The sequence below is a fragment of the Brassica oleracea genome, chromosome C6 (assembly GCF_000695525.1).
Source record: "Brassica oleracea var. oleracea cultivar TO1000 chromosome C6, BOL, whole genome shotgun sequence".
In the NCBI taxonomy this organism is placed as follows: Eukaryota; Viridiplantae; Streptophyta; class Magnoliopsida; order Brassicales; family Brassicaceae; genus Brassica; species Brassica oleracea.
In genome coordinates, this window is record NC_027753.1 from 19,434,356 (window position 1) to 19,447,944 (window position 13,589).

The window sequence follows — 13,589 nt, forward strand, 5'->3', positions numbered from 1 at the left end:
CGGTGTTGTGTTTTAAAGAGGAGAGGAAGCTATGAGCAATTAACACAAAAGATGAACTCATTGAACACAACCAACGCTTTAGAGTGGACATTTATCTAACAAAAAGCTTTACTCATTTCCACAATCAACACATTAATCACACTTAACATCGACTTATATCTAACCATATTTATAACCACACAGAAGCATTATCAATTTCTAGCTAACGATCACATCCTCAGAAGCATTTATTACCAAATCTCAACCATATTCAAACACAAGCAGTACAATTCATTACAGACAGGAAACAAAATCAAAGAGACAAAATGTACCTGTATTGCAATTGTCTCTTGATCCACACTCTTGATCAGTCCTCATGTCTATTGATCCATGCTCTTGATCAGTCAATGTTAACACACAAACACTGGAACAAAACAAATAGAATCAAAGAATTACTCACCAGACATAATCGACAGACACAAGTAATATCTATATCACTCAACCAAAGATGCAACCAACACAACAAACATATAAACAAAGAGCGTATTTATTTTACTTAATCAAAAAGGGTTAATCATTTCTTTGAGACACAGACCAACAGAACACAACATGCAACACAACAAACAAAGCTAATGCATGCACGAATTGAAGAATTTAAACCTAGAAACCAAAGAACTTAGCTTTAGAGGTGGAGTGATTGTGATCAACCGAGGAAGAAATCAAACGCGGAGTCATTCTCCCTCAGTCAGAGCCGCCGAGAGAGAGACGGCGTGATTCTTCCTGGGGGAGAACCACCGAGAGAGACGTCATCGTTTTTCCCCATCGACAAGAGAGCACCAAGAGAGAGAGAGTCGGAGTCTTCGATCGAGAACCGGCGTGATTCTTCGTCAATCGCATCGACGGAGAGAGAGAGCGTACAGAGAGAGCCGTAGTCTTCGATCGTGGAGGAGATCAACGGACTGATGGTGATGAATCGTGGAGGAGAAATCAATCGATGGAGATGGAAGAGGTGGAATGAACCGAGGTCGTTGAAGTTTCATCACTCGGGAGAGAGAAAAGAGAGAACCAAACGCCCATTCTTCTACCACGTGTCCCACAAGATCCGCTTGTTCCTCCTCTTAATTAAGATCCAACTCTTATGATAATTTTTATTTTTTATTTATTTTAACCCTAATTAAACCTTAAGACCCTTCTTTAGAACCAGGGTTAATGCTGGTCTAATGGATAACTAGATAAAATTTTAATCAAGTTTTCAATAAAATTATTTCTACAGATTCAACCAATACTTTCTCACAAACCCATCACATATTTGCAATGGAATTATACTTCTGTCGAGCATACACATGATTCCATTTTAGCAACAAATTTTGCAACTTACATGACTCTATAATGTGATCTGAACGGGAACTCGTACATTCTTTCACTATTTCCTCCTTTTCATAGATTAAAAAAATTAGAAACTAGTTTTATTCAACATAGCACTTAAAATAAAATTTTAAATAATTCACTAATTATTAAAATTTGATAAAATTTAATTTGTTACAGTTTCTAATAAAGTTAAAATTAAGGAAAATGTCAACTACTGTTTTAAAACATTAAAACTTCTAAAATATTTTATATTTCGAAAAGAGAGCAATAGTTATAGATTTCTTTTTTTCTCAACAAAATAAGAAGTCGTTTGTTCTTGTGCCTGCCTTTTAAATTTGGCTTTTTCCCTTGTTTATTTGGTGTACAGGTAGGTGAGGTAGCCAGGTAGGTAGGTGACTAGTTTATTGAATACCTTGAGCTCTTAATTATTGCATTGGATTTTGAAAACTAGTTTATTTCTGGAGCGAAAGGGTAAAAAAAACATTTTTTTGAGAAAAAAAAAACAATTTGTTGCAGTGTAATATATACTGCCACCAAGTTAAAATCCAGCTAATCTGTTTCATTTCATTATTTCCCTATAATGTAACGACAGCAATTCCATCTTTAGTAAGAGAAAAAATTCAAAAACAATAAAATTATATATTGATGGGGTTCTCAAAATCTTGAGATATGCATACAAAAATTTCTCAAATGAGAAACAATTGCATATGTATCTCAAAATTTAAGAACTCCGTCAATATTTAGTTTAATATATGTAAGTGTAATATAAATGGAAAATGAATCTTATATAATGATATGTGTACTATAAAAATAATATTAAAAGGGTATAATATATGTAATACTTTCATTGGAAGTAATAATCTAATTTAGTTGATTGTTTGTAATTATAGTGAAATACTCCCCATGTTTCTAAATAATACATGTTTTAGCATTTTTTTACTTAGTTTCTAAAATATCAATGTTCTAGATTTTTTTATGTATTTTTAATAATGAATTGTAAACTTTAAGAAATGTTTATTGAAAATTTTGGGTTTATTGAATTGCCATTAGTTTAAATTTATGGAAATTGTAATAATTTTGAAAATTAATGCATTGATAGTTAAATATTAAATTTTTCTTATTATTTGTGAAAAATCTAAAACATGTATTTTTTTAGAAACATACAGAGTATTATTTATAACAAAATATTAGTACTCATTACTAATAATACTGCAAATTCGAATATAGTTATATAATTAGGACGAATTGAATGCTTCACTCATTATGACATTATGATATGTAAACACTTAGGTTATCTTTTTTAATGATCTACTTACACCTATTTTACCATGTCCTAAAATAATCCATAATAGACAAATTTACTTCATAATCAATTATGCGCCGAACTGAGTTTAAAATGTTTGTAAATTCTGATTCAATTCATTATTCGTTTTGATTTGAACCAAAAAAATTCGTATATCCGTAATTTTACGAAGCAAAAAAAATACTACTATGTAAGATCCGCAAGAAACAAAGAAAAATGCAAATACTAATAACTTTAGGAACGGATATTCAATCCAATCCGTTATATACGTATATATATATATTAAGAATTATATATTACATATAAATATTATATTAAAATAATTTTATTTATTAAATTTATTGTATTAGCTATTAAAATTTAAAAAATAATATTAATATTAATAATATTTATAATATTTTAGATTTTTTATTTTATTTTATTTGTACGGATCGAATTGGATATCCAGTTAAAAATCTAAAAAAATTGGATATCTGGAACACATAATATTCATCTGTATATGGATCGAATCAAATCAGATAATTAATTATTCAAACGAAATGAAATGAATACCTCCAAAATCCGGATCTTGATCCATGACACCTCTGGTTATGGGTCATTGTACAAAAGATGGATAAATAATAAATGCTCCAAATGGAGCCACGTTTCCACTTACATATATTGTATATTTATCTGTTTTTTTTTTGGATAAAAAAGAATACATTGTGATTATTGGAACTTATACTTATATATATAATTAGCTGTGTGTGTGTGCTTGTCGTAAGAGATCGATCATTATGGGATCAATGGCTCAGAAGTCAGTTTTGATGTTATGCGGAGAGTTCATGGAAGCATATGAGACCATAGTACCTCTCTACTTCCTCCAAGCGTTTAGTGTTAGCGTCCACTGCGTTTCTCCTGGTCGCAAAACTGGCGACAAGTGCGTCATGGCGGCTCACGATCTCCTCGGCCTTGAGGCATGTTTCTGTTATAATCTTTCACTTTTTTTTTGAACATTCTGTTATAATCTTTCACTTTCTCTTCATCTTGTTTTTGCCACTCGATATATTCTTTGCTTGATGAATAAAATTAAATATAATAAAAATTTATATTAATGAAAAATCCCCCCCCCCCCCCTAAATAATTACATTTACAATTAGTAATCGAAGTTACATTTATTGTATCATTAAAGGTATAGGTTAAATAAAACAAGGTAGAGGTTAAATGATTAAATGTACTGGTATTTCACAGGTTATATAATTATTTTTCGATTTTCCGTTAATTGTACTCTTACCCATTAATACAGGTGAATATATTGTTTTTATAATTAAATGTTCATGTAACTGCGATAGTGTAGGGTGATCCTACTCTAAATGTGCATTCAACCTTATATCTCACATAATTTATTTTTCATTTCATTTGATGTCTTAGAATTTATATGTATTTTTGTTTCAGATTAAATGACGTTTTTAAATTTCTATGCGAAAATACAATATTATGCTATTTGTGGCCGTTAATATCATGAAATATGATTTTTAATTGGTCAAGTTAAATATAAATAATGATGTTTTTATACAAAACGAGATAAAATGAAAATGTATAATTTTTTGATTGGTGTGTAAAAACTTGTATTTTAAAGACACATTTTTCCATCTTATTACAGATATACTCCGAGTTGGTGGTCGATCATCTAACACTGAACGCAAACTTCCATGAAGTCATCCCGGAGCAATACGACGCCATCATCATTCCCGGTGGACGTTTCACGGAACTTTTGAGCACTGACGAGAAATGCGTCAGCATGGTGGCTCGATTTGCTGAGCTTGGGAAGATTATTCTCACGAGCTGCCACAGCCAGCTGCTGTTGGCGGCGGCGGGTATACTCGCCCGTGGAATGAAGTGCACGGCGTTCGAAAGCATGAAGCCTTTTATCGAGCTCTCAGGCGGCTCGTGGTGGCAACAGCCCGGTGTCCAAACCGTTTTCGACATTACCGAGTGTGTCATGGACGGAAAATTTATTTCAACTTTGGGGTGGCCAACGCTTGGAAACACTCTCAGGGTTTTGTTAGAATCAATTGGCTCTAAGATTACTTGCTCCAAGGAGACTCAGCCTTCTTTGCTATTCTTGATTGGGGTAAGCTTCTTCTTATCATATGACTATGGAATGAAGTTGACCCTGTTATTTTTGTTGGAATCTCAAAGTTGACCCTGTTATTTTTGCACAATATGGAATGGGAATATAAAAATTGATGAAATAAACGAATTTCTTGAGATGTATAATTACAAGTTAAAAAAACTAGGAAAGTCAGTAGTCAATAAATTATACTTTATCCATTTCAAATCAGATGTACTTTTAGTTTTTTTTTTTCATTACAAATTAAAAAAAGAAGCTAAAAGTTCAGTTTGCCTTTCCAACTATTAAAATATTTTGCATTTATTGTTTAAAAAAAATAAGTCGGTATGAAAGAGATAAATTAATGAAAAATTGCAATAAAATCATAAAACAACACTTATTTAATTTGTAACAAAATTTTTACCTTACAAGTTACAACATGTAATAAAAGTATACCTACTAAATTATCACGCCTTTGGTAACAAACATAAAACTTAAAAAGATGTTAATAACATAAATATATAATTATTTATTATTTTCAGATATCTATAATCATAGAGAAATATTTTGTGTATATATTCACACGTAAATTTGATTTAGAAACTCACGTTGAAGTTATATGATATTATCAGTGGCACTAAATCATTGATTTTCTCATTCATATCTTCTTTTTGATGTAAATTAGGATTGTGTTGAAGATTACAGTATCAACGTACCATTTAAAGCGTTTCAAGCTCTGGGATGTAAAGTGGACGCAGTGTCACCTAACAAGAAGAAAGGTGATAAATGTGCTACCATCGTTCACGACCTCGAGGAGGGAAGGCAACTTCCTACCGAGAAGTCCAGCCACAACTTCTATGTGACTGTCGCCTGGGAAGATGTCTCTGTGGATGATTATGACTGCATTGTGGTTCCGGGAGGAAGGTCGCCGGAGCTCTTGGTGATGAACGACAAAGCCGTCGGATTAATCAAGAAGTTTGTCGAGAAGGGCAAGTTTGTTGCTGCCATTGGAATGGGAAACTGGCTACTTGCCGCTACCGGCGCTCTTAAGGTAACAAAATATCGTTTATATATGGCACCGCCTTCGTATAGCACACTCCAATTTTATATTGCTCGCAACTCCGGACATAGCCGGATGAAATATTCATCTTCACTCAAATTTTAAAGAGCTGATTATGTGTTTCGTGGCTTCAAAATTACAAAAGGAATTTTTAAAAAAAATTAGTCTCAGAAATCTCAAGACCGCTCGCAAATTCCATAATTGTGTCAATTAATTATTTATTTATTTTGCAGAAGAAGAGATGTGCAAGTGGCTATGGGACAAAGGTGGCTGTGAAGGTTGCTGGCGGGCAAATCTTGGAATCAGAGCAGTGCGTGACGGACGATAAGCTGGTCACAGCTGCAACAACTTCTGATCTGCCAGCCTTTGTGCATGCATTGTCCACTGCACTTGGTCTCTCTGTTGTATTCTAATGTAGAAGTGGAGGTTTTAAACGCACAATGAATCTCATTTTAACATCTAGGTGATGTTATAAGCGAATTCACCGGCAAACAAATAATAAAGGTATTTTAAAAAATAATTGTACACCCAATATATAATGATAATATGTATATTTGCATTAGAATATGTTTAGGAATATTAATGTGGATGAGCAAGTCTTACAATAACACCGTAGTAGAGTGGCACAGTAACTAATATTTACAAGGAATTAAAAAGGCAAAGATAAAAGAGCTACCCCAAGAAAATCACAAAACCAATAAGTGACTGACTCAATGTTGTGGTTAATGCTTGTGACGCCAATGAGGCAGGGTTTCAAATATATTTGGATTAGTATCAATCTGATTCTGTATGCTTTCACGGTTCAACTGTTCGGGCAAGAAATCCGGTTTATCTACTCTCTGATATGGTCCCAAACCTGCGTCAGCAGTACTTGGGATTGCCCGTTTCAATGGTATGTCCATGTTTGTTCTTGTCCAACGCGAAGGGTTCACTCTTGTCACTCTTTTCACCGTTTCTTCTGCCATCTTAACCTGCACAAGTTGTTTTTATCAGTGCAATAAATTAGATAGGATAATAGTCTTGAGTGTTGTATAATCTTTAAAACAATGATATGTACTTTTGTTCTCAAAGTTTCGATATCAGCTCTTAGAATTCTGTATTCGTCAGTAGCTGCATCACAATGGTTCATGTCACTAAGACCACCAAGTAAAGTTGAATGCTCAACTCTTTATTGGCCTACCTACGAAATGTAAAAACATTCCCCATTAATCAGTGGCCAAGAAAGCAAATAGAGAAATGTAAACGTATATGAGCAACAATTAGAAAGACGAGAACCTGTGTATAAAATTCACTCATTTGTTCTTGCTTTCTTCTCCTAGAACGCCTAGCAGATTCTCGGTTTGAGACTGAGAGCATCCTAACCAATTACCAAATACAGAATCAGGACACCTGACTTCCGGATGTCCAAAACTGACAGAAGCACTCCCCTTCTAAGACTCTATTCTCAAAGAGAGTAGAAACCCTCATCCACAAACCTTGAAGTATCTAAATATATACCAACTTGGAGATTCAAAATAAACAATTATCAGAAAGATTCAAGGATACCTCCTAGCACGCTTCACGTCAGTAAGATCTCCATTATCAGCACGTTTCTGTGTCTCCATCAAGATCATCGTCATCAGAATCATCTCGTGATGAAACACTGGTAGTTTGCCTGGCTGGAGCATTTGGTTTCTTTTGAATGCTTGTTGAGTGATCAAATCTAAATGAAGCAAACGGGTGAGGTTTGTGCAACAACGGAGCCTAGAATAGTAAAAAACAACCCCATCCATTATCCACAATCTGAAAAACAGTTTATCCATAGAGAATGCACTAGCAATTGTGGAGTTGCAAAACGATTACTCTCATCTAAACTCAATACTTATCAGATCGTCACTTTGGCTCAAAGTCTGAGTGACATACTTGGAAGGGTTAGAAGTTAATCAACGAACGAAGTCACCATTTTTCTAGTCAATCTAATGAAATCTTTGCTTTCTAAGTAACATTTCATCCATGAGTATATACAGAATAGAATGGAAAGTGTGTAGCAATTCAATACCAGAATGCACTAGCAATTATTGAGTTGCAATAATCTAAGCTCATACTTATCTGAACCAAACCAATAAAGATCCAAACCGAACCATAGGACTTCCACTTATGTCTCTAGAAACCTCAACCCCGAAAAAAAATCCAAATCAAACCCATGCCTAAAAATTACATGTGATTGCAACTACGACTATTTGAAACACAACTACACAAGCAACAACGTTTCTCACCATAAATATGCATACTACTCAACAATCTCTTGGGCTCTTGGGCTCTTGGCTCAGTTAATTGCCACATCTACTCTCTAGGCTACCACCAAGGTGCCTCTTGAGGCTCGCTTTATATATCTCCGAAACAGCACTGGCAGTATCCTCAACACGAGTTTTCACCTCCGAGATCTTCGAATCCATATACTCTTTATGTTTCGATATCGAATCGATAAGCTCAAAGGGCTTTGCAGCAGTAGCTTGAACCTCCGCTTCACTCTGCTTCGCCTCTTCTTCCAATCTAACCTCCGAAGCTTTCAACATCTCCGCAGCTTCTTTCTCCACATCTTCGAGATTCATCTCCTCAGTTTTCAAGCCCCCCCGCCATTGTTTTCGCCTCCAAGTCGCATTTTGCAGCCAACTCCTGAGCTTCCTTCTTCACTATCCTCATCTTATCTTCCACTTCAGTGATCTGCAGCTGAATCGACCCGAGAAGTCTCTTTCTTGATTCGATCTTGGCAGCCATTTCAGATGCGTGTTCTTGTAATGTGACAAGCTCCTGCACCTTCTTCATCGACCCTTCTTTAATCCCATCACACAACGAACAAAGATCCGGCTTCACTACAGCTTTATAGTCCACACCCATCACCTCTCCAGGCTCCACCCCTCTCCCATTCACAACGAACTGAACATCCACCTTCAATCTCCTCATAGCTTGGTTACAATCAATAGCTAGCGTCTGAATCTGATGAAACTGATTTCTAATCTTCGAGTTAAGCTCCCAAGCTTTCTGCTCCCAACCATCTCTAGCAGCCTCGGCCTCAGAAACATCTCTCTCCACAGCTAACAACTCTCGTTTCATCCTCTCAACATCTCTCACATTAAAACTCTGTTCCTCCACACTCTTCTCAGCTCCTCGTTCTCCTCAGAGATCCTCCCCCTCTCTTCCTCCTTGGCTATCACCTCCCTCTCTTTCTCCTCCAAAACCTTCTCCATCCCACGAGTCCTCTCACTACGCTCCGTAACCATCGTACAAAACTTGTTAAAATCTTTCTCGAAATCAGCTTTGACTCTCTCAAGAGCCTCTTTCTTCGAGGGGCCTTTCCTCAGGGCATCGAGTTTCGCCTCTAACTCGCCGGACACCTTCTCACAGTTAACGATCGTTTCGGCTATACTAGCCTTCTCACCTTCTAACTTCCCGAAGAAATCGGAATCAAGATCGGTAACCATGTCGTCCTCGTTGCGGATGAAGTGGCGGAAGCTTTGGAACCCGAAGCATTGCATGGAGTTAGCATCCGCCGAGGCGGGACTCGACGATAGATGTTGACGGTAACGAGCGTACTGAACCAACCAGTTAGCAACGGCGAGGACGTTAGGCCAGTTGTGAGGCGAGTTCGGAGCGCGGAGGGTTGATTTAGTGAGCTTGAGAGGGCGGGCAGTTCAGCGATTTGAGGAAGAAGACGACGTCCTCGTCCCATTTGAGAGCGTCGCAGGGGAAATCGACGGTGGAGAGGAGGAATTTTAGGGTTTCGGAGATGTCTTTGACGGGAGGGACGGGGCTGGCGCGGAGTGAGATCGGGAAGTTGTGTGAAGCGAGGAAGGTGTTGATTGATCGGATTGCTTGAGATCTGTCGGAGTATGGATCTCGGCTTAGGCCGACTGATGATGGACGGCTGCTCGCGAAACTGGCGTCGGAGTCTCTTGAATTTACGAGGTGGCGATGGTGTTCTACTGATGGTTGTTGTAGCGAAGGTGCTCCCCCGAAAATGTCAGTCGCTTTTCTCTTTCCGGTGGCTTTGCCTCTCATCTTTTTTGTGTGTTTTTTAGATAACTAACGTCGAGAAGAATGCGAAAGATTTTGTGAATTTATTTTGTATTTTGAAATTTGTATTTGGTAAAGTGTAACCTAAAAAAAGATGCATTTTGTCGTCAAACCTTATTTTTCCCTCTTCTTTTCAACCAGCATTAATTTTTGTCATGTCAAGCAACAACATTTTTTGTCGAACCTTATTATTTTTGGAAGGATTCACAAAGATTGGTATACGTTTCTTCAAGGTTTAATGCTTTAAGCAATGATGTTGTTAATATTCACCTGCTAAACAGCCATACATTATTGGTCGCAAAAGTTTAGATCTACTTCTTTTTCTTTAGGTAGTATATACAATTATGTTGCTCATATACTTGCTAAACCAGAGCCATTAGATGGATTTTTTTATTGCGATGGTATTTACCCACACTATATGATTAACTCCAAATTTATATTTGGATATTCAACTTTCGCTATAAATAAATTCTAAATGGTGACCGAGGAACAAAGAGGAATTATCCATTCCTTAATATTTCTGAAAAAAATCACCATTCACGAGGAATAGTTTTTTCTTCTCATTTCTTACCATTCTTTTTTTTTGTAGAGAAATAAAAAACAAAATTGTTCCCTGTTAAATTTGAGATGGAACAACCATTTCCTTTCATTCCTGCAATTTCATTCCTCTATGTTCCTTTCCTATTCGTTCCTCTCGTCGGGGAAAAGATATAAAATCTCAGGAATTGATGAATTATGATTGAATTTAATTGATATCTTTTAGGTGGATCTCACATTCATGTTTTCAACTAGTCGAATCTATTTAACTACAATTAATCTACGTACTCTCTTTTTTCAACACTATTATTATAAGTATTCAACAGTCGAATAAATGTTTCAACTAGTCCATTATACATGGTCTAACAAAACTATATGAGTTATTCTGAACATCTAGGTTCACCAATCAATAGGATTTCATTATTTCAAATTCGATATCTTTTAAAAAAAGAAAAAAAATATTGTCAAAGTTATATTATGTTTTTAATATAAAAAAGTAAAAAAAAAGTAGTTACAGAAAAAAAGAATTAAAAAATATGTTTTTAACATCGTCAGCAAAACACTAAACCCTAAATCTTAATCCTTAAACCTTAGATCCTAAACCCTAAACCCTTGGGTGAGCCATAAATCCTTGGGTAAACCCTAAATCCTTAGGTAAACCCTAAACCCTTAGATAAATCCTAAACTCTAAATAAAAACACTAAACACTAAAACTCTAAACCCTAAACCATTGAGTGTGTTTAGTGTTTAGTGATTTTGATTTAGAGTTTAAGATTTATTCTAGAATTTAGAGTTTACCCAAGGGTTTAGAGTTTAGGATTTAGGGTTTAGGGATTAGGATTTAGGGTTTAATGTCTTGCTGACGAAGTTAAAGTATTTTTTTTTGTAATTACTACTATTTTTTATTTATTTCTTTTTACCTTTTAATTTTAAAAAGATAATATAATTTGACAATATTTTATTTCTTTTTTAAAAGATGTCGAATATAAAATAACACAATCCTATTGGTTGGTAAACATAGAGGTTCAATCTAGGAGGTGAACCCAAGAATAAGTCAAACTATATTTATGTATATGTATGTAGTACTAAATGGTGATCAAGCTGCGTGTTGTTTTAACACTGTCTCTCTCGCAGTGATGGAAGGTACGTAATAGTGGTACTGGTATGGTGAAGGTTTTAGAGCACAAGGTTGTTGGGGGTTTTAACATAAATTTTCAAAATTTAAAATAATTAAAATATAAATAAAAATAGGAAGAGTGTCAGAAAAAGTCCTAACTCTTATGTTTTAAGAACCTAAGATAAAAGTTTACTTTTACAAATATAGTAGGAATTTAAATTCTCTCTCTAGAACTTTCTCTACCTTCTCTCTAGAGACAGCTTAAGTAAACTTTGCGTTCGGTGGTCGGCGGCAACTTTCGTCGTCATCCATCATCGATCCCTTTTATTTTTTGTTTGTCTAGATGTGTTATATTCGATCTACTGATCGACTTCTCCTTCCGCATAAGTCGGATTTTCATCTTCGCTTGGCGAGTGTTCATCTTTTGTTGTGCTTTCGATTCAAACAGAGCTGAGCTTCTATCAATTTATTTCTCTGTTTTAAATCGATTAATAAAGTTTTGTTTTTTGTAAAAACGGATTAAACTTTCATCATCTCTTTCGTGAGTTTATCCTAAATCCTGACTTGTCGATGTTTGATTTTCTTCTTTTGAGGTTAAAGTTCAGAGTCTCTTCTGAAAGAAATCAGTCTTGGCCTGATTATCTACTGATAATCTCGGTTCATGGGTCCAGCTTTCTAATTGGAAGTGATGATGAAGGTGATGTACTAATTTAAGTTGAGTCTAAGGGGGCTTAGCTAAGTTTGGCGTTCTAATGTGAGCGCTCCAACAAAAGTTCACTTTGGGTCTACTTGAGTAGTACCAGTGATTAATAACCAAGGAAGAAAGATTCTCGATCTATCGGTAGCGGTGTAAAGTGGAAGAGGTTTGTTCAATTGATATCAAAGTTTGGAGCATCGCAGTTTCTTTCGTGAAGCATAGATCGATGTTTCGGTGAATAGAAGATGGAGATAGAAGATGCAGTTGAATATCCTGGGGGAGCAAGTTCCCCGACGGCCAAGATTGCCAGTTCAGCATAGGTTCGGGAGAAGACACGTGCTACGGTGGAGACTATAGCAGCAACACGTGGATGCGTGACTCTTCATTAACCGCTTATTTCTATTGAGCTTAATGTAATATTTTTCTTCTATTGTAATATCTCAACCCAATTGTATCTTTGCCCAATGGGCTTTAAATGAATGAAAGTCGATAAAAAAAAAACTCTTATGTTTTAAGAACCTTATAAAAAAGGGCAAATCTCCAAAATAGCACCTTTCTAAGTTTATCTTTTGAAAATTTTAATTTTTTTTATTTTTCAAAATTTGAAATCTTATCCCCAAAACCTCATTTCTCAACTCTAAACCCTAAACCCTAAACTCTAAACCCTAATCCCTAAAATCTAAACCCTAAACCCTAAACCCTAAATCCTAAACCCCACCTTTTAACTTTAAACCCTAAGTTTGTGACTTTTGATAAAACATCAAGTGCTATTTTTGTGATTTTTGACCTTGAGTGCTAATTTGGGAATAAAAACTTGATTTAGTGCTATTTTTGTTTTTTTCTCTATAAAAAATCCAGACATGTCATTTTTATACTGACTCAATTTTTTTAAAACAAAAAAATTAATTGCAATAAAATATTAACAATTTAGGTTTTAGATACTTAATAAGGTTCTAATGGTTGTGAATGCTCTTAGGATTTTTGTAGAAACTGTCCCTGTTTTATACGGTATTAGAAACTCTGGATCTTTAATTTATTGATCTGGTTGGATGTATGATAGTATTCTAGTTTCTGTTACATGTTTGAAATTCATATTGAATGTTTCTAGCTTAATGACACGTAATAACAAAGTTTTTTTTTTTTTGAACACGATAACAAAGTATCTATCATCCGTTGATCCATTCACAATGTAGATCACATCAAATTTTAAACATCAGTATATTTTATCTGAAAGTGTTACAAAAAAAAAAAAAAAGTATATTTGATCTGAAAAATGGAAACGTGTCATGTGCCTAATAATGATGACCATCACTTGCGTCTCCCTTTTATCTTTCTCCTCCTTCGCAATCATTAAAGTACAATTATAATCTTAAATCTTTTATT

At 35.1% G+C, this 13,589-nt stretch overlaps 1 protein-coding gene and 2 pseudogenes across 1 annotated transcript; 1 reads left to right on the forward strand and 2 right to left on the reverse strand.

Annotated features, from left to right (window-relative positions):
* The first annotated feature begins 3,354 nt into the window (after positions 1-3,354).
* Positions 3,355-6,391, forward strand: LOC106300197 (DJ-1 protein homolog F). Its single transcript, XM_013736291.1, has 4 exons — positions 3,355-3,606; positions 4,293-4,763; positions 5,428-5,793; positions 6,036-6,391. Exons 1-4 carry the CDS (start codon positions 3,427-3,429, stop codon positions 6,213-6,215), a joined length of 1,197 nt encoding a protein of 398 aa, XP_013591745.1. The 5' UTR covers positions 3,355-3,426; the 3' UTR covers positions 6,216-6,391.
* Positions 6,392-6,480: 89 nt separating this feature from the next.
* On the reverse strand, positions 6,481-7,664 carry LOC106300198 (annotated as a pseudogene).
* A 148-nt stretch (positions 7,665-7,812) lies between these two features.
* LOC106300196 lies at positions 7,813-9,895 on the reverse strand (annotated as a pseudogene).
* Positions 9,896-13,589: the final 3,694 nt, after the last annotated feature.